This window comes from Hoplias malabaricus, chromosome Y (assembly GCF_029633855.1).
Source record: "Hoplias malabaricus isolate fHopMal1 chromosome Y, fHopMal1.hap1, whole genome shotgun sequence".
NCBI classification, from domain to species: domain Eukaryota; kingdom Metazoa; phylum Chordata; class Actinopteri; order Characiformes; family Erythrinidae; genus Hoplias; species Hoplias malabaricus.
In genome coordinates, this window is record NC_089820.1 from 21528134 (window position 1) to 21549970 (window position 21837).

A 21837-nucleotide genomic window follows, 5' to 3' on the forward strand; every position below is an offset into this window, starting at 1 on the left:
ACTGCGGCGCTAGCCTCATCTAATGTGCTCTTTCCCTCGCACCTTGTCCCTCGTAGTGTGCTTGGTTACCATAGCAATACAGCAGGGGCTGAGCTGTACACTCTGCCCGTGATATTTAGCTTGACCTGTGCCAGAGTAGAGCTCAGCTGAGGGCCAACACCGCCCACACTTCTGCATATGAACACTGCGTAGTGTTTCTTTACTTTCCAGCTTGCGTCTGTCAATCATCACACTGTGTCTGTATCATCATCATTACATACTGGGGCAGGGGAAGGGAGGCAGAACACGATGCATGTGCTAAAGATGCATGTGCTAATAGGGATCAGGTGTTGGAAAGGAACAGTGCTATGTCCATGAAAGACTAGACACTGGGAATATAAAGAAGAAACACTGGAGAATGATGGGAAGGACATGGCAGAAACAAGACACGGGTACAAAGAGACAATGTTTAGCAAGGGTGGAACGGAGAAGCAAGCACAAACAGGAATAGAAACCCAGCCTGTATCTCTAAACGTTTCCGGAAGCAGCTCTTTGAAGAACGAATAAAGTCCACTAACAGTTTCACTTCCAGTTCGTAAGGGGTCGTCATGGCAGACCACCCACTAACATGGTGGGCGATCTTCACAGTAGATTTGGCAGAGGTTTTAGGCCAGAACGCCGTCTTCACTCAGCCCCTCCCATTTTTTTCAGCTGGGCAACGGAACAGCACCAGGTTTGTACAAGTTCAGCCCCAGTGGCTGTGGAGCAGATGCTAGGAAAACACATCCAGCCCCACTCAGACCTGAGGGAAGGCTCGAACCAATGGACAAGGGGGTCCTGGGTGTGATCCTCGAATGACTGTCTGTGAGAAGTGTAGTGTGGGTTCCCTGAGTCTGTGTGGGATTTATCCAGATGCTCTAGTTTCCTCTAGAGTGTGTGTTTGTGTGTGTATGACAGGGTGAGAGCATGAAATATTTCACAAGTGACTCTGTGAGTGTATGAAATTATACACAATATGCTACATCTGAGATAGAAGAGAAAAGAGCATTGAAAAGCCAATGAAAACAGAAAACAAACAACAACAAAAAAAAGCAGCACAGTGGAGTCGGGCGGCTTTATTACTCGAGGGGGTGGAAGGGATGGCGGGGGTGGGTGAGTGGCGTGGGCGGAAGGCTGGAGGTGGAAGTTACTCCAGAAATGCGTGCCAACCAACCACCCACTTCTCAGCTGTCCTCTCCTCTCATTCATCTACTCCCAGAACCACTGTGGGAGTTTAATGAAAATCTCAGCTTGCACTCAGCTGTGGCTTGCACTTTCACCATCTCACCAAATTATTTGGCACTTGGTATGAGTGTTACACAACCACCAGCTTTAAAATTCATCACATCTAATTATAATTAGAAATATTTCTTTCTAATTAATAATGGAGAAACCTTTCATTATATATTATGACCTCACTGTACCATTCCACTCTGCTCTTAAAGAGTAGAGGTAGTCATTTTACTTTGAAGTAAATTCACAGGAGCAGAGGTACATTTAATAGTATTTGTTTTCATTAAAAGGGCAGCACGGTGGTGCACCAGGTAGTTGTCGCAGTCACACAGCTCCAGGGACCTAGAGGTTGTGGGTTTGATTCCCGCTCCGGGTGACTGTCTGTGAGGAGTGTGTTGTGTTCACCCTGTGTCTGCGTGGGTTTCCTCCGGGTGACTGTCTGTGAGGAGTGTGGTGTGTTCTCCCTGTGTCTGCGTGGGTTTCCTCCGGGTGACTGTCTGTGAGGAGTGTGGTGTGTTCTCCCTGTGTCTGCGTGGGTTTCCTCCGGGTGACTGTCTGTAAGGAGTGTGGTGTGTTCTCCCTGTGTCTGCGTGGGTTTCCTCCGGGTGACTGTCTGTGAGGAGTGTGGTGTGTTCTCCCTGTGTCTGCGTGGGTTTCCTCCACGTGCTCTGGTTTCCTCCCACAGTCCAAAAACACACGTTGGTAGGTGGATTGGCGACTCAAAAAGTGTCCATAGGTATGAGTGAATGTTTGTGTGTGTGTTGCCCTGTGAAGGACTGGCGCCCCCTCCAGGGTGTATTCCCGCCTTGCGCCCAATGATTCCAGGTAGGCTCTGGACCCACCGCAACCCTGAATTGGATAAGGGTTACAGATTATGAATGAATGAATTTGAATCTGAAATTCCAGTGTGACACGCAGATATCAGTTACAAAACCTTGAAAAAATGTTTTCATCCCAAAACACTTGCAGAGTAAAAAAAGAAAGTTAAAAAATAAAATTAGCATGCTTTTCAGCTACACATCTGCCCACGCTGTCACTTGGTTACCCCGCAGACCTTTTATTGCCCTGTTACTCGCTGACATTATCTCCTCTTTTCACACACGGCTTCTAAATCAATATTAGGCCCACAGCTCCTATCATTAGGACGGCAAAAGATAACGCACAACTGGCTTTTATTGGTGCCCTGTGTGAGGAGAGAATAAGCTATGAACAATAACACGGCAGACAGTGCCAGTAAATCTGCACCGAAGCACCCTTTTCTCTTCTTTGTCCACTGTCAGATGCACAGATGATGTGTCCTTACAGTAAATCAACTCCGATAAGAGGGTCATTCACTTTAAACCCACTGCCATTTGATGCTAGATGATGGGCTGTGGGTTTACTGTCATGCTGGGTTTAACTGACCATTTTGTTTTTTTTTTGCACCTGGACCCACTTATGAAGTGTGAAAACTGCGTTAGAAGAATCTGCTCCCATTATACTCACATATAAACCCACAGTATTGTGCAAACATCAGAGATCAACATTTGTTTATTTAATTCCCAATCAAAAACGACACTTTAAACTTAAACTTACATACATTTTAGATTTTAGAATGTTTCAGTTTTATTTCAATGTTTTTGGCAAGACTGAGTCAAAAGTATCAGCTAAAACACAGTGTCCTTCTGATAGTCACCCTGTAAAGCCTGAAATCATTTCACAATAGTCAGTTGTCAGGTCAGATTTGGTGGGAAATATTGGAACATGTAAGACGTCTTTATGTATTAACATCACATGCACAGTCTCAAAAAGGTAGGTTCAGCTCCAGTCGGGGTGTGGCTTGCACTGCAGATCTAAACAGCGTTAAATGTTCATAGCCTTCATTCAGAAAAGGGGAAAAACAAACAATACAAAAACATAACTCATAAATTAAACAAAGTTAATAATAAATGCAAAGTGTGGACAGAGTACAATTTTATATTCACTAGCATTTCTCTGTTATTTCATATTTAAAAGCCATTGTAGCTGGAAACTTAATGAATATATAATTTCATTTGATGTCTGCACAGTGCAGTGTATTATCACTAACCAATTATATTCCATTTTTTATGAAGTATATTGTTAGCAAGAAGATATATTAGCATTTTTTAAATGAGCCACCAGCATTCTTTATCTTTTCATGGCCTGGGCTGATTGCACACAGCATTTGACCACAAATATGAGAGCAGCAATTAGAGTGGTGTTTATTAATGATGTTTTAGACCAGAGCCTGAGCCAATCAGTGACACTTTGATCCAGCAACTTTGTGGTAACATCTGCTGATGTAAATAAACAATGTCATAAATGTCCAGAAAACACTGGGAGTTTCAAATTGTTGATGCAGGCACAAAAATTTGTTTCAGAGGATCCAAGTGTGTGTGTGTGTGTGTGTGAGTGTGTGTCTTTTTGGGTGGTCCAGAGACTTACACGTTACTTATTTTTATCTGATGGCACATTTGCCGACACATTTTTCAACACCTAGCATGGTGAAATATGTGTTCAAAGCTGAAATGTCAGCTGATAAGTAATACGAATAATCTGCAACAAGAGTGAAGCACATTGCATTGGAAGCAGATCCTGTGGAGAGAGAATGTTACAGGGTCGAGAGTTTAAGGGGCTCTGGGAGCAGCGTCTCATGAAAAATAAATGCCCTCATATCCTAGCCTCCGTCCTGCACTTATTTTTTCACTGGTAATCTTTGCTTGTTTGTGTTTTGTCTCTGCGTCTGCATACTGAACGTTTTGGCTGGAGAGAGAGAGAGAGAGTTGAAAATGTCAGAGTCTAGGAGAAGGTTCTTGCAGAAACATGTTGTTTCTGTTCATCTGTGTCTTACGGCAAGCGTTCAGAGAGAAGGTAAGAAGCTGCAGTTCCATATGGTGGGGTTTGAAGCTGCAGAGCCTCCTCAAACTGAATGCATCACACAGCCTTTGAACCTTGCTTGACTTTATTAATTGAACAAAGCAGCTCTTCCTCAAGGCGGCTTCTATGAGCACTGGGTCCCCGCAATGTGGATTGCTTTTGCTTCCACGAATACTTAGTATCCCTACATTTGGGCTGCATTAGACACTCGGAAGCATTTCTCTTTAGCTAGAATTTTAAGCCAGATCATAAAAATAAAGGTACTAATATCTAAATTCACAATAGAACAATAAAGAAGAACATTTCTCCATAGTTATTTAGTTATTTCTGCTAAATACATTTTATATAGTATGGGGTTGTTACAAAGCATTCATTCATTCATTCATTATCTGTAACCGCTTATCCACTTCAGGGTCGCGGGGGTCCAGAGCCTACCTGGAATCATTGGGTGCAAGGCAGGAATACACCCTGGAGGGGGCGGCAGTCCTTCACAGGGCAACACAGACACACACAAACATTCACTCACACACTCACACCTACGGACACTTTTCGAGTTGCCAATCCACCTACCAACGTGTGTTTTTGGACTGTGGGAGGAAACCGGAGCACACGGAGGAAACCTACGCGGACAGGGGGAGAACACACCAACTCCTCACAGTGTTACAAAGCAGCTTTACAGAAATCTGAGGTGACTGTGGAAGCTGAGGGGAGTAAACTGTAAGGTGACTGTGGAAGTGAAGTGGGGTAAACTGATTGTGATTGTAACTAAGGGAGTAAAATTTGATGTGATTTTGGGCTGAGGGAGTAAACTCTGAGTTGATTATGAGTTGAGGGGAGTAAAACCCAGTTGCATGAAGTGGTGGTTATATGTGGCGACATCATTGGTTTGTCACAAGAGCATATCTGTCCCTTTTATAAGACTGGATGTGGATTGAAATGTTGACTACTTAAACAGTTCCCTGTGTAGGCAGTAACTTATAAGGCAGCTTACAAGGAACACTCATCACAGTGCTCACAGGAAGTATCAAAGATGCTTGACTTCAAGTAGTGCCGTGTGGACTGAGGTGTCAGATGAGACATACATCTTTTTCTTACGCTAGTGTTGCAGGAGCTTCACATTACAGTTGACATTCAGGCCTTCTGCTCTGCACCTGGGGTCCCGCTGATCTCAGCTGTTTGTAAAGGAAGGAGGAAACCACACATTGACATCTACTACGCCAGACCCTCCACAACTCTGTAATAGCAGCTTAGCCCATCATCTTGCTCCGACAGCTTGAGCGGTAATGACGTTATGAGCAAAATGGCTATAATTAGAAGGGAGTTGGAAAAAAAAACTTTGATTTGATCAGACAGAGGCACCTCGTAAAGTCAGTGGCATTAACATACCAATCAAGGCTTTTTCCCAGGATGTGATAGGTCCCCACTTTCTCCCTCAGCTGTCCCGATAAACCTTGACATCTTTACTGCCCCTCTCCCAGCTCTCAGGGCTACTCTCAGGGCCGTAAACGCCCCTAACAGCAGACGGCTCTTCTCCACTCTTGATTATCATCAGTTTAGAATCATGAGTCATAAGACAGAGTTTATTAATAATCAGATATGAGTGTAAAAGCCCAGATTCTGCCCAGGCAACAGGGCAGCACTTCCACATATTTCATGCCGTTTAATCAATTGAAAGAGAGCCAAGATCAGAGAGAGGGTAAGAGCCAGGTAATGATTTTAGTTGAAAGGAGCCATATATTTGAAGGCCTTAGTTCAAGTATTGGCCTCCAATGGACAACGGCCTTGTTTTGCATATTGCTTGGCCGTTGCTTCGTGTGTGTGTAGGATTTGTGCATATTTATCAAATCTGTTAACCTGTTTGGAAACTGAATGTTAAATTACCTCATGCAGAAATTAGTTGTTGTTGCAGTGCATTAATTGATCCATAGCCCAGTACCGGTCCACAGCCATGTGGCTGGGAATCTCTGACCTAACAAACCTTTCAGTTTAAAACAGGCTCCACAGACGTTTTCAGAAGAAACCAAGACAGAAATGTTCTTTAGGGAAGCAAATGAGTTTTGTTTCTTCAGTCACTTCCTGCTTCCTTTGTTCTAAAAGTGTAGATTTAATGTACTCCAACGTAAAAAAGCAAAATCTTTGAAGGGTTTTAAAAGAAATCACAAGAAATAAACAATTCTCAATAATAAACTCAATGCATATAGACACCTGCAGAAACAAACGAGGACCTTCACTGGATGTGATTTTCTTTTTCTTCCAAGTGGAAGCTAGATTTATTTTCCCTCAGTTGTTTTAGATCTAAATTATCAATTTAAGTAAAGCATATTCCACTAAGTCATGCATGCTGGAATAAAATGAGCAAAAAAAAGTCCAAAAAAACTATTAAACAATGAAACAATTATGAGCTCATTAGGCTGGCCATTCAGAGGATGTTTTTGGGATTCGAGACATCTGTTCAAGTCTGAAAAAAGACAAAAATATTCATGAGGCTTTGTAGCATAATTTTTATTTATGTAAAGCTTGAGAAACCCAAGTGTTTCCTAGTTGAGACAATAAGTAAATACATGCTAATGAAGAAGTAGGTACTGAAAACTTTTTGAGTTATGGGTTGGGGGTGGACACAATTTATTTGTTTATCTCTTCTGTGTGAATTTACAAAGAAATAATAAAAATATACAAAAATAGAAAAAGGAGTGTGGGTAAAACGCTTGTGTGAAGTACATATAAATGAAATTAGAAGTAAACATCCACCAGAATTGAAGCTGAAACAGACAGATGGCTATGCTGAGAATCGGTGGAATAACTGCTGTAAAAAGCCGTGGGAAAAAAGGCAAGAACTGCCAAACAAAGGAGATACTAAAACGGCGTTATCAAGCAAAGGATATTTTCCTAACACAAGCAAATTCAAAATAAAGCAGCTTTGCTTTCTGAGACTAATCGTACCTGTTTTCCTTTCTCCTTTTTTTCGTTTGGATGATCTCATATACAGAGCGCAGCAGGTGTGCTCAGTCTATTCTGATTAGCGCTGAGGACTTGGGGAACTGGGGTTCTAAGAGCTAGTGGCACAGCTTAGGCCCCCTACTGGCAGTGACCACTTACAGTGTGCTTTTAGAACTAAGTGTAGAATAAATTACCTTTTTGCCCCTTATTTGTACAATTGAATGTGTTTACATAAGCTTGGCTATATTTACATATTATCTGTTTACCATTCATTATCTGAAGAATCAAGTTCAAGATTGATGCAGAAAGGGGATTAACACTGGAGACCTCAGGTTTTTTTTATGTTTTCTCAAGTCTTGTTTGTATATATTATATGATGTAAATAACAATAAAAACAGAATAAAAAAGAATAAATAAATAAATGTTTCTTTCAAGGCTCTCTGATAAAGGCAGTGGTTCCATATAGAAATGTAACGGCTGAATGAAGGTCCTCTGTATGGTTCGTTGATTCTTCATGACATAAGACCTGCTGTAAGGGCAGGCAAGTTTATTTAAATCATAAAGTATATTTTCCAAGTGCTGTACACTGTGAAGGGAAATCCAGAAGATGAGACATTAAATACAAGAGGGTTAAATTGAATTCAAATAAAAGGAAAGTGTGTTCCTGCTTTGTGCTCAGTGATTCTGAGTTGACTCTGGACTCTGGTTACAGAAAATGAATGAATGAATCTACCTCCTCAGCCCAGTGCTGGGAGGTTTTATAGGTGGCCTTAGGCTAATGGGCCTTAGGCTAACTGTCTCTGTTTGCTGTTTTATACAAGCAGTGTGCACACATTTGACCCCACTGTGTTTACAATGCTAAAGTGTGTGCACCTTACGGTACCTGATTTCACTGATTACAAGGGGTGTCTGCATTGTTTTTGACATAAAGTGTTTATCACAGTGATTCGAATGCGTGGTCCACTGCACAGTGGGTCTTTTTGAAGGTGGGAATGTAGGCAAGAGTGTAGCCCTATGATAAAGACGTAGCATATTGAAAGTGAGAGATTGTGAATGCTTTCTGCAGTGCTTTGGGCCCTGAATGCTGAAGAGGGTGACTGGTACCTCAGTGTGAGCTCTGCTGAGATACTCCAACATTCCTGCAATGATTCAGGCCGACATCTTGACAGTCCCATGCAAACTATCCTGGTAAAATTGGAATGGAAGGCTGGAGCTATTTCTGCAGTCAAAGGCTCCGAGATGCAGCTCGCTAAGCCGAGCGCTGACAGCAAGAATCTTTTAGCCTCACTGTGACCTGTGTGCTTAGATCAACCCATCACATTCAGTCTGGAGGTTCCTGAAAATTCTATATCTTCATTCCTCTTCACTCTGTCTGTCTCTCAGGAATCATCAGGTTCAGGTCACTGAGTGCACAGCTCATCAGCTATAATGAGAGTTGCACAATGGATTGTTTGGTCATTTTTATTAGTATATAGGCTTTGCAACACTGAGCTGAAGGACTGGCGTCCCCTCCAGGGTGTATTCCCGCCCGATGATTCCAGGTAGGCTCTGGACCCCCCGCGACCCTAAATTGGATAAGCGGTTACAGATAATGGATAATGGAACACTGAGCTGGCAAAAATGTACACACACACACACACACACACACACACACATACACACACACACAAACACAGTGGGTTCTATCCTCCTCTAAATTGTATATAGTGCAGTTTCTACAGTGCTGAGTCTGAAGTAGAAGTCAATGAAGCATCACAATGATTTTGAAGCTGTAATTTTAAAGTCAAAATTCTACGTAGGGTTGCTTTAAGCACCATAAATATAGAAATACTTTTCATTATTAACATTGTTGTGATTTGGTTAGAGGCATAACATGTATATCGTAGATCATCCAGATATCATTTCCTATAATATGCAGAACAATTCTGCAAAAAGAAGATATTCATTCATTCATTCATTCATTCATTGTCCGCAACCGTTTAACCAGTTCAGGGTCGCGGTGGGTCTGGAGCCTACCCGGAATAACTGGGCGCAAGATGGGGACACACGATGGAGAGGGCACCAATCCTTCACAGGGTGACACACACTCACACATTCATTCACACACTCACACCTACGGACACATTTGAGTTCCCAGTCCACTTACCAACTTGTTTATTTGGACAGTGGGAGGAAACCGGAGCACCCGGAGGAAACCCACACAGACACAGAGAATGCTGTAGGAGATATGTTATGCAAAAATATATTATTATTTGAATACTTGTGCACATATACCGTACCAGTCAAAAGTTTGGGTATATCTTACCATTCAATGATTTTTCTTTGTTTTTTTTTTTTTGTTTGTTTGTTTGTTTTCTACATTGTAAATCAATATGGAAGACATTAAAATTACAAATGAACACATATGGAATTTGGATATAGGAATATGGAAAACCAGAATGTGTTTTATACTTTAGATCTGTCAAAGTAGCCACCTTTTGCTTTGATGACAGCTTTAGACATACTCTCAGTGTTCTCTCAATCAGCTTCATGAGGTCGTTACCTGGAATGTTTTTAGTGAACAGTCGTGGCCTCGTCAAGAGTTAATTTGTAGAACTGTTCAATTTCTTAATGTGTTTGAGACCATAACATGTGATGTGCATAGGTAGGGGCTGGTACACAGTTCTCTACAGCGAATAGCGTTATTCTACCAATGGCTAATGAGATGTGTCCAAACTTTTGACTCGCACTGTATTTGTGTGTGTTGTGCATACCAACACATACACTGTGAAATAAGACCACTCCGCCTAAGTCCAGAAATGTGTGGTAAAATGCTCTGAGTTCGCTCCCCTTATCCTGAGAATTAAGAAAACTGAGCTGAAACAGAGTGGAGGAAGTAAAGAAGTGGGCAAAAATAGTGCAAACAAACATGTTAAAATAGAGAACAAAGCAAACTGGAAAAATCAAGGGGTGAAATAAGAAAAAGTTTACATCAGTCAAGCACTGTGTAAGAACCTTTACTGAGTCTAGTTTTAACTGTGAACCCTCTCCTGCTCTTCTCCTTTCAGACTGCTCAAAGCCGAGTGTCACTAAGGGCTCCTCAGCTATGAACATGCCGCAGTCTTTTGGCAGCGCTATGGGCTTCTCTCTGTCAGAAACCCTTCCAGCTGCCAGTCTGCCCACTCTGTCAAGGAACGGCTCAGACGGGGGCCCGCGGCTGTCAGCTGAAGACAGCATCACCTACTTAGCTCCCACTGCTGACACCAATAAGTGCTGGCCCATCCGCCCCACACTACGCAACGAGCTGGATACCTTCTCCGTGCACTTCTACATCTTCTTCGGCCCCAATATTTCCATCCCTCCGGACCGGGCAGCAGTGTTCGCCATCAACCTGATGCCAGTGCTGGACAGTGGAGGCGTCTTAAACATGGAGCTCAAGCTCAACGTGGTGAGTAGAGCTGGATCATATCAGTGTTTAATAACTAAAGCAGCACTTCTGTGTCTGATACTAGTACCAGCGTAATACACACCAAAACACCACCAGCATGTCAGTATCACTGCAGCACTGAGAATGAAAACCCAAAACCCAGTCATACCTGCTCTGTGGTGGTCGTGTGGTTGTCCTAACCAAAAGTATGCAGAGAAACAGATGGACTACAGTCTGTAATTTTAGAACTACAAAGTTCTCCTGATACAAGGTAGGTGTTCCTAATCCAGTGATGGTTCAGAGTAAATAGAATATTCAAAAATGGTCATACAGTCAAAAAAAAAAAAAATATATATATATATATATATAATTTATATATCATATTCCAAGATAAAGGTCAGTCAGTTGAATATTTGTGTATCACCACTAGAATATGGAGTGAGATAACTGTATTTTATGTGAGAGCGCAAAATCGACACTATATCAAACAAGTCAATCAAGAAAATCGAGCGAAAACAGTGACAGCGAGAGCAGAAAACAAGCACTGTGCTCGCTTCCTGTAGCTCCGCACTCGTTTCAGTTTTCAGTGCCCATTCCTGTTTTTTCCTCACTTCTGAAATTTGTGCTCGCTTCTCAAAAATCTGCTCGCTTCTCAGTTTTAACAGGAAATACATCACAGATTCAAGACCTGGTAACCGATTCCTAGTGATGGCACCCTTTAATCTGAAAATGGTTAATTACTCGAAGCTTCATGACACAGTGCACATAAGTGCTGTCTGGTGGCCAAAACCTCAAAGTGCTTTGTGTATCTCGCGAATACACAAATCGCGAATCCACACATCGTGTTTGGCTGCATTACAACCATGTATTTGTTGTTTAAATAAAATTAACCACTAAAATTACATTGTTGTGCATGTATTCAATATCTCTCTCACACCCCCGTCCTCTCATGTCTGTTTTTCCTGCCATGTGCTCTCTCAGGACATGGCTCTGTTTGTTGTTGCCCTAGTCCCGCCTTTGCTCCGCCTCCTTGTCTGTGTCTCATTTGTTACCCTGCCCCCTCGTTATCTGTCTCAGGTGTGTCTCGTCTGTGTTTTGTATTTAAGTCCCCTTCTCTCACTTCCTCTTGTCGGACATTTCACCTTGGTTGTGTCGTATCCAGTAGTTTCATTTCTAAATGTCATAGTTGTATCGCTCCCTTCAGTTTGTCTGTTCCTCGTTTTGTCTCGTGCGTGCCCCGCTTTGTTTCCTCTGTCATTGTTTTGTTTCTCTGTCATCATTGAGTCTCACGTCTGTCTGTTTCTGCTTTCCCTCGTTTTGGTTTTTGCCCTAGTCTCAGTCTCAGTCTCTGTTTCGTGATTCCTTTTTGTAAATAAAGTTTATCTGTGTTTTAGCGTATGCTTCCGCCTCCGTTAGTCCGCCCTCCGCGAGTCCCTGACAATCTCATTACTGATTTGCGTTGATTTGGCAGAAAACTTTAATGGATGAATAATTCATTATGTTACAATACATAGAACAGTAAAATTATTAAATAATAAACAGTAAAATTATTAAATACTTATTAAAAGTAAGTTTAGAATACACTCATAACACATCTTGATGAGGCACATTGTGAAAACTATACTGTTGTAATTACATTCACACTATTGCAGGTTGGCACTTCTTGTTGTGAAATTATTCGGTTAATATCTAAAATTCTAATATTCTTGCACAAACACTTGAGCAGGGCTTTTGACCATACATTTACATTTATCACAGCACTAATCCATTGCCTGTTTTTTCCACAGGCGAGGCTCATGTAGGCTTGCTTTATGAGGTATTTAACATGAGAGAATTTTGTGTGCATGCCTTGAAGCTTCAGATTCCAGGGTGCCATCACTAGGAATCAGTGACCAGGTCTTAAATCTGTGATGTATTTCCTGTTAAAACTGAGAAGTGAGCAGACTTTTGAGAAGCGAGCGTAAATTTCAGAAGCGAGGAAAAAACAGTGAAACAAGTGCAGAGCACAGTGCTTGTTTTTCTGGTCGCACTGTAGCTGTTTTCTTGATTCTGTGCGCTCGTTGAGTCTAACTTGTTCGATTTAGTGTCGTTTTTGCGCTCTCACGAAAGACAGTGATCTCACTCCATACTAAAAGACTAAGACAGAACGTTGTAATATCAGAGGCATTGTAGATATTCTTAATTCATACTGCTCTATGTTTACACACTGCTCTTTGTTTATTTTGCTCCAGTTTTGACCAGAGGAGGGTGGGTTCCAATTTTGAGTCCTGGTTCCCCTCAAGGTTTTGTCCTCGTGCTCTGAGGGAGTTTATCCTGTCACTGTCACAACTGCACACTCATTTGGGGCTAAGACCTGGAATTCTGTAAAGCTGCTTTGAGACAAATAATAGTATATAAATAAACCTTAATAGAAGTGAATTTAAAGTGATTATCAACACATCAGTGGAAAGGGACCTCCATTATAATTGTTTTCTTTGCTTATTTGCAGTCATTGGGATTTTCCCAGGATTTCTCTAAGCACAGATTAAATATGTGTTTAGAAAATGACATCAACAAAAGCCATTTAACCATGGAGATTTCTGTTTGGTCTAGAATGGCATTATTGTCTTGTAAAACAGGATATGCAGACATGAACTTTTGGTTCATCCCATTTAGAAATAGAAGTATATTTTGTTATAAAACATAATAACAAGTAAAACAGTAGAACCTAAAAATAGTTACCAACCTAAGAGTTATAAAGTAATACACAGAAAGTAGGGTCCATTGCAAAACTCTTAAAGATGTAACTGCAATTTTATTCTGCTTTAGGTTCCATAGGCTTTGAAACACCTTAGCCTTTCTCCATTCCAGAGGAGCGTACTACCTCACCCCAAACAGCTAATCTCTGTCACACCGCACAACTGACATAACATTAATACCCCAATATGTAGCTCCGTATTTTGGCCCAGAGCTATCAGAAATGGATGGGAACTCTTGCAATATGTAGGGGGAAAAAAACAAGGTTAAAGATAACTGTCATCCTGACGGAATGAAATTCATACTTTCATCTCCTATGTGTGGTTGCTAACTTCAGCAAGAACACCTTGCATGTACCAGATTACAGTCATCACGAATGCAGGAAATTCTATGTCTATTTTTACTACAAAATACTATAGTTCTACTGCTTCTTTAACATTCATGGGCTTCCGTCTGATAAGCAAAACTTAATGTAGCATTCCAGCTTCTGGGAAAATCACTAGGTTGGTGCTGGTGAAACACTTGTTAGGACAAGCATGCTCAAAAATTTCCCAAAGTTCTTGGATACAAGTGTCAGGAGGAATAATGGCTGAATAATTGAGTGGTTTTGATTCTCGCAGCTGAAGGGAACGATCTGGAAGAGTATTTTGGCATTTCAAAGATCCAAGGTTAGGTCTGTGGAGCTTTCTTTCTTTCGCTTTTTTTCTTTGGTGTGAGTCTTTATGTTCACAATGCTAATATTGTAAGCTAGGTAGAAGACACTGTTTTGAATTCCACATGCTGCAGTGCTTCATCTCATAAGTTAAACATTTATTTGACTCAGTGCATCAAATCTTAATGATGCTTTTCCGCTTCAAGTAACTCTAGCACCTTTCACAGTCAGAAATTAAGTTATCAGTTAGATCTGTTTTCTTCAAAAGGCGTCTTCTTATAGGCTGAACGCAGAGGTGGGTAGAGTGTCTTAAATTCATTAAATTCATATTAGTAATATTAGTACAATATTAGTAATATAAATTTGATAAAAGTAATTACTCATTAAATATGAAAAGGTACCAGTTCTTATTCGGATAGATGGGCAATATTTCAAAAAATTCCATGGCAGTTATAGATGTTAATCTGTACTTGAATTTCCTCTATCCATCTATCTATCTATCTATCTATCTATCTATCTATCTATCTATCTATCTATCTATCTATCTTTGTAGCACAGATTCATTTGTGCTTTTTCACATCTTTACTTTCTTTACATTTTTACATTTCATGTCAAAGCTTTGTCTTACTGGATTTCTGTGAAGCTGCTTTGTGACAACATCAGATGTAAAAAGCGCTATACACATATATTTGATTTGGTTTGATTTGTAGTTACTCTGACCTGAAATTTCCTTTTTACGTCCCCTTAAACTGTTTATTTTTATTTGTATTGTTTTGCTCAGCTACCCTTACTATAGCCATTTAATTTTAGTCTATTTTACCCATCCCTGCCAGGAGGTTAGTGCCATTGAAATGTGCTAAACTCTCAGAATACAATGTGCCATACTACTGCACATGTCTCTCTTGAGTGTTTTATTTAGAGAACAAAATCGTACCACATTCCATCAGCAAGGTCTACAAACGTTAACGTAGACAGGATGATCTTTGTAACATTTCTGATGTGGTTTATGTTCCGCAGTTATTTTAGTAATGTGAGCTCCCATCCACCAGTGGCACTGTTTAAACAGGTCCTGTCTGTTATGTACCTGCACTTTTAACCCTTGTGGGAGTATGACACAAGCAGAACATTCTGCCATTTGGACCTTTGGGTAAGGGTTATGCTTAGGTCCTAAACTTTAACCATCTGCTCCTATGGTCCTAAACCTAATTCTAACCATGGACCTAATCATAAACCTAACTCTAACCCTAATCCATTGGCACCCCCACTATAAAGTGCATCAATCCATACCTCACCCATAGCCCCCACAGCCTCCCACATACACACTCAGCCCCCATACACACCATCTGCAAAAATGTAGGGGAGGTACACCATACAATTTAAGTTTTATTATTGTGTTTAGAAATAAAAAGTACAATTCCCCCCCTACATATGGCTTGGGGCAGAATTCACCTATCCTGCCCATTCCCCATCACATACTTCTCTGTGTGTGTGAATAAATGAGGCTGCTCTTTTAAGCATATCAGCGTTTTATTACATCTGCAACGATCAAAGCACTAAACTGGATCACCGGTGAAAGGGACCATTAATACACTAAATCAAGGGCAGCGCAAACCAAGGTGGGGTTATAACATACACAGATGCACAGGGTGGGACTGACAGGAAAACAAACAATGGGGAAGTGAGGAACATGACAAAGGGCACCTACTCCAAAAAAATTGATGTGACACGCCAATGTCTCTCGCCGTGTCATGGTTGCTTATGTCGTCTGTGTAGGGGGATGTGGGGGTGATGTCAGAAATGAGTGTACATCCATGAAGGGTGAACTCTATTTTATACACACTATGTGAGTCTTGGGCAGCACGGTGGTGCAGTAGGTTAGTGTCGCAGTCACACAGCTCCAGGAACCTGGAGGTTATGGGTTCGATTCCCGCTCCTGGTGACTGTCTGTGAGGAGTTGGTGTGTTCTCCCTGTGTCCACGTGGGTTTCTTCCGGTTGCTCCGGTTTCCTCCCACAGTCCAAAAACACACAATGGTAGATGGATTGGTGACTCAAAAGTGTCCGTAGGTGTGAGTGAGTGTGTGTGTCTGTGTTGCCCTGTGAAGGACTGGCGCCCCCTCCAGGGTGTATTCCCGCCTTGCGCCCAATGATTCCAGGTAGGCTCTGGACCCACCACGACCCTGAACTGGATAAGGGTTACAGATTATGAATGAGTGAATTAACTCTTATTACTGAATTGACATTAAGTCCATTGTGTTTTTGAATGTACATTTGTTTTGCAAAAAATCGGACAGCACTTTGTTTTTGGACAACCTATGACAATCATATTCAGACACTTCACAAAGTTCCTGACACTTCACAGATGTTGGAAAGATTAAGGCTTGAATAATTCAGTTGTTGAGACTTTTCTGGCAACTGGAAGGAAAGATCTGGACGAGCTTGTTGGCATTTGAAAAACTCAAGGTTAGATCTGCAGGGATTTCCAGCACCACTGTGGTGTGGGTGGATTGAGGAGTTCTGCACTTTAGCCTGATTAATAACAAATGTTAGCAATCAAGTAAGTGCCAGCCATTTGCCGCTGCCTTGAGGGATGTAACACCTGAAGAGTGCTACCGCAAATGTCACCATCATTTCCAACTGTCGAGGCTTGAACTTCACTCGCGGGTCTTTTGTTCCTGAGAAAGAAGAAAAAGAGAGCGAGGGAGAGATTGTAAGCTGTTGGATATGATCTTTAATCACGGCTTGAATCGTGACGGATCACTTGAAGAGGTTCTGTGTGAACAACATCAGGGCGATAAGACGAAACGTAGCCTCACCTTGATTTGAATGTCAGTGGAAGGCTTAGAAAGGTCAGGCAGAATAGGGAGAAGGATCTATTAAGCAGCACTTCGATCTGGTGCCCATTCTGTCACAAAAGTGCAGCCACATCCTTCTCACCTCCATTTCCCCCTGGAGATTTCATCAGCATGCATTAATGAATATCTCCTAGAGTGGCATCGGCCAGGAAAATAAGCCGCTAGTGGCTTGGGGTTATATTCTAACGTCAAATATGGAGCTTTCAGTGGCCGAGAGGTGGAACACCGAGCACCAAGATGGAGCCCTGAAATGTGTCTGAGTGGTCCCGAATACAGAGGAGGGATATGATTGCTGGCAATGAAGGAGAAAGAGTGCTCAGTGACGGGGCTCTTCTGTCACTGTAAATGTCTGGAACGGCATATATGTGAGCAAGCATTTCTCAACGACCATATTTTCCTTTTTCCTCTCGACAGGAAAGTGCAAGACATGGAGAAAAGTGGAGCTCAGAGGAGTATAATCATACACTTATGGATGAACCTTTGAATTGAGGAGCAATTGGGGCTTGCACAGCGAATTTAGTCTCATGCCCTGTGTCGGCGAGAGAGGGCATGAGGACGCTGATGGTATTTTCAGACACGGGCAAGCGTGAGTGAGACAAATCAGCGCTGAGGCTAATGAGCAGGTATGACTTAATCTCTCCTGTAGTATGGGCTTCAACTCATAGAAACCATGCTTGGAGCAGCTCGCATGAGCCTAAATGTACCATGTTCAATGTGGACTAGAAGGGCTGCAAAGCCCTCATTCATTCACCATCCTATATCTCAGGGATGAGTTGAGGTGGTGTTTCTGAGCCAAAACTAAGCAACTAGTGTTGATTATTGGCCTCACTTCTGTTGTGGGTGAATACAATCAAATCCCCACAAATATATTCAAACACCTACAGCCTTCTAAGAACCTGTTACTGCAGCTAAAGGATCTTTTTTTTTTTTATCTGGTGCCTAAGTCAGAAAACATGGGATAAAAAAGAGCTGTTCTTATTTTGCCTCATGACTGACATCAAGAAGGTAGAGACCCAAGCAAAAATGGCTAAAAACTAGAGCTCAGTCCTGAGCTCGCTCTCTCAGCTGAACTGTAGCACATTCTCATTTAAAAGAACAGGTGCTGAATCAGGCAGCTCTTAAAAGGGCTGTTTAAACAGGAGAATGCTGCTGTGGGATTTTGACCTAAGTCTGTAACTCATGTAACTCACTGTGGTAAAGCTACAGTTGATGATTTTATAGAAACCAGTAATTGTTGAAAAAATCTAACAACAAGAATTCCACCTCCTACTTTCATCCTCCTTCTAAAACCACAGGAATTACGTGGTTTAATGAAGACTGACTTATGCTTCTGTGCTGAATCAGTGTTGAGTCTACACCTGCACACATGGCCTACGCTGTTGTGAGCTTTTATACTTGTGTGTGTGTGTGTGGCATTGTAGAGCAACCAAAACATTAGGACTGAATCTCAAATATATTCCACCCTATGTAGTGCATAATATAGGTCATAAAATAACTGTCCAATAATAAAGTCATTTAAATGTCCAATAATAAAGCTATTTATATTGGACTTTGGGCGGCACGGTGGCACAGCAGGTTAGTGTTGCAGTCACACAGCTCCAGGGACCTGGATTTTGTGGGTTCAATTCCCACTCCGGGTGACTGTCTGAGAGGAGTTGGTGTGTTCTCTCTGTGTCCACTTGGGTTTCCTCCGGGTGCTCCAGTTTCCTCCCACAGTCCAAAAGCATACGTTGAGAGGTGGATTGACGACTCAGAAGTGTCCATAGGTGTGAGTGTGCGTGTTGCCCTGTGAAGGACTGGCGCCCCCTCCAGGGTGTATTCCCGCCTTGCGCCCAATGATTCCAGGTAGGCTCTGGACCCACCGCGACCCTTAACTGGATAAGCGCTTACAGATAATGAATGAATGAATGAATGAATGAAGTGCACTATATAGGAAGTAGTGTGCTATTTGGGACAGAAAGTATTCTCATGCAGTGCCAGAGAAGAAAGTGACAGATACAATACAGGAAATGTATTTGTGTCCCTGCTCCTTGTAGTGAGGCAAAACCTTGAATTCTTCCCTCTTCATACACTCCATGATGTCCAAACTAGTGATCATGACTTCTGCTTATTTTCCATAGTGGATGGTGCTATCCCGGCTTTTGTGTTATCATAATTTCCCAATATTATCACAACCAAGGTGTAAAGTGTAGTTACTCTATTCTTGATTTTTTTTAGCCCCAGTGTTCAAGTCTAATTTGCTGAAGTGAAACAAAGTGCAATTAGAAGTGATCCTGTGTCTGTGTAGTCAAGCAGTGAGGGTGAAATGAGCTGTGTCTGTGAGTGAAAAAGTCATTTTCCTCAATCAGCACTTGGGAAGCAAGCTGGAGATTGGCTTTTCTCTTTGGCGTTTAACGGCAGCCCTGGGCACTGTAAAAAAGACCTATTTTAAAGTTGGAGTAAAGACCAGCCTCTTGAGCAGGGGCCCCAGCCGTAAAGTAAATGATTTCCACCTGCCGCCATATGCTGCCGTCTGGGAATTATCTCACAAGGACGGAGGAGTGATGGATGTCCACTCGGCTGACGTAGCACAGGTTTATGAGCAGGGCCAGTTAATGGCACCCATTTCTGCATCCAACCTTGGGCTATTGGACCCTGCTGGACTTACAGCTTGTCAGAAAGTTGGACAAAGAGAATAAGAGTCAGGGAACAGAGTGAGTAATAAAGGCCTTGTCTATATTGAATACCTGAGTCACAATTTGAACTCTGACTAAGGGCTGAGGTTCAGATTTTCAGGATTCAGTTTTGTGACCATTGATAAAAAAGTACTCTTCTCACAGATTTCAAAGATTTTTGACTCAAAACTCACTTAAAGTTGGCTTCAAATGTTTGAGTGCTCCTGGTTAAAGACACAGTGCAGTGATATTCAACTGAAAAGAAAAGTACATCCTCTAGAGCAATGTTGATTTTGGCTACGGAATGTAAATTAGATTCAGTCTTAGTCCCTTTTAATAAAATGTCTTTTAGATTTATTATAGTTTTACTCAATGAAAACTGTATGAAAAGAAATATTTTATTGTAGTTTTAGTCCGTTCACTTAAAAAAAAATCCTAAATTCAGTGCATTATTAATGTTGAACATATTTTGCAAACCAGGTCAAGTCCTTAAGTTCTAACTTTGTGAATTATTGTCCAGCAGTTCATATAAACTCCCAGATGCTCCACAAAACTATTCTTTGGTAGTCGACTTCTCTTCAATATTCAACGCTGCAGCTCTCTTTGACCTGAAATGAGCAAATGGATGTAGTGTTTTTTTCTGTTTTTATTTCCTCGTTATTTTCTGTTTTCAAATAATTAGTCATTTACCAGTCTTTCACATTCATTCATTATCTGTAACCCATATTCAGTTCAGGGTCATGGTGGGTCCAGAGCCTACCTGGAATCATTGGGCGCAAGGTGGGAATACACCCTGGAGGGGGTGCCAGTCTTTCACGGGGCAACACAGGCACACACATTCACTCACACCTACGGACACTTTTTAGTCGCCAATCCACCTACCAACGTGTGTTTTTGGACTGTGGGAGGAAACCGGAGCACCCGGAGGAAACCCACGCAGACATAGGGAGAACACACCAACTCCTTACAGACAGTCACCGGGAGGAAACCCACTCAGACACAGGGAGAACACAACACACTCCTCACAGACAGTCACCCCGAGGAAACCCACGCAAACATGGGGAGAACACACCACACTCCTCACAGACAGTCACCCGGAGCGGGAATCGAACCCACAACCTCCAGGCCCCTGGAGCTGTGTGACACTACCTGCCGCCCCAGTCTTTCACATTTTTGTTTAATTTATATTCATTTATGAAAAGTGCAAAACACTCCGTCATAGTTCTTTTATTCATATAATTACTTTTTATTCTGTTCTTGTCTCGTTTTTCTTGTGAAAAAGTATGTTTTGTCATAGGTTTTGGTAATGAAATGAACACTGCTCTACAGCAGGGTTTTTACGTAAAGTTCACTGAAGTATAGTTGCCCCCAGCTGAGGTCGGAACATTATGATCTGTGTTTGATCTCAGAGTGATGCTTCCCATTGCTGTGAACCTGTAGCTCACCAGTTGCTGTTGTTGGTCATCTTCTAGTCCTTCATCAGAGGCCACAGGATGCTGTTGGCTGGGGTTAAAAACTCAAGCAGCACTGCTGTGTCTGATCCACTAGTACTTGCTCAACACACACTAACACAGCACAAACACGTCATTATTACTGCAGTGCTGAGAATGACCCACCATCTAAATCACACCTGGTCCTATAGGGGTCCTGATCATTGAAGTACATGGGGAAAAAAAAAAGATGCAGAGCAAAAGCTGGACTCCCGTCTGTAATTATAGAACAACAAAGAGCACATGTATGGCCAGTGGAGATGTTAAAATGGGCGCTGAGTGTTTAACAGAGTGTCCTATATTAATGATTGATTTACCTCTTTTCTGACGTCCACTTTAAATATGTAATATGTCCAGTGTACATGTCAGTAAGAATCCACATGATGTGAAGACTGAACTCCTGCTGACTGACCCATCCTCCTGCTGAGCCCCAAGTGGCTTCATGCCCTTCAGAACCCGGCCTTCTCTCCTTGATTAACCTCTGCTTGCTGACATTTCAGGGCTGAGTTTCATGCCCCGCAACATTGTTATTCATGCAGAACTGCTCGGAGATGCTTTGTTAGTCCGGGACCACATGTAGCGCAGGATTCTTGTGTTTGTTTTCAGAGGAGAAGCAGAACTGTGTGTGTCCCACACACCCCCCTCACCCCAGCCCCCACCACCACCACCACCATTCTTGCTCCTGGAAGTGTTCCCCCTTCAACTCTGTAATTAATGGAAAATGACATCCATTAGAAATCTGGCAGCTTTGGTCCAGGAAGAAAGGCAATTACCTGGCACTAATGAGACTTTTTGGATGGGCTTAAAGAAGGGCGTACTTTGGTGTGTGGGTTTCAGGTCCATTCTGAGCGATAGCCTCAAACGCAGAAAATTACCAAGACTCCCGTTTTTGAGAAAATGACCAAGTGTTCTCTGCCTTCTTTCGATGAAATCAATGCGCCAATTACACTATCGGCCAATGGCTCCGGCAGCACACAAGTG

The 21837-nt window shown here is 42.1% G+C and overlaps 1 protein-coding gene across 1 annotated transcript in view; it reads left to right on the top strand.

Moving 5' to 3' along the window:
* Positions 1-21837, top strand: part of LOC136679078 (transmembrane protein 8B-like) — a 227492-nt gene that overhangs the window by 162558 nt on the left and 43097 nt on the right. Inside the window, exon 6 of the mRNA XM_066657358.1 lies at positions 10113-10492. Coding sequence (XP_066513455.1) covers positions 10113-10492 — 380 coding nt within the window. The remainder of the gene's footprint in view (positions 1-10112; positions 10493-21837) is intronic.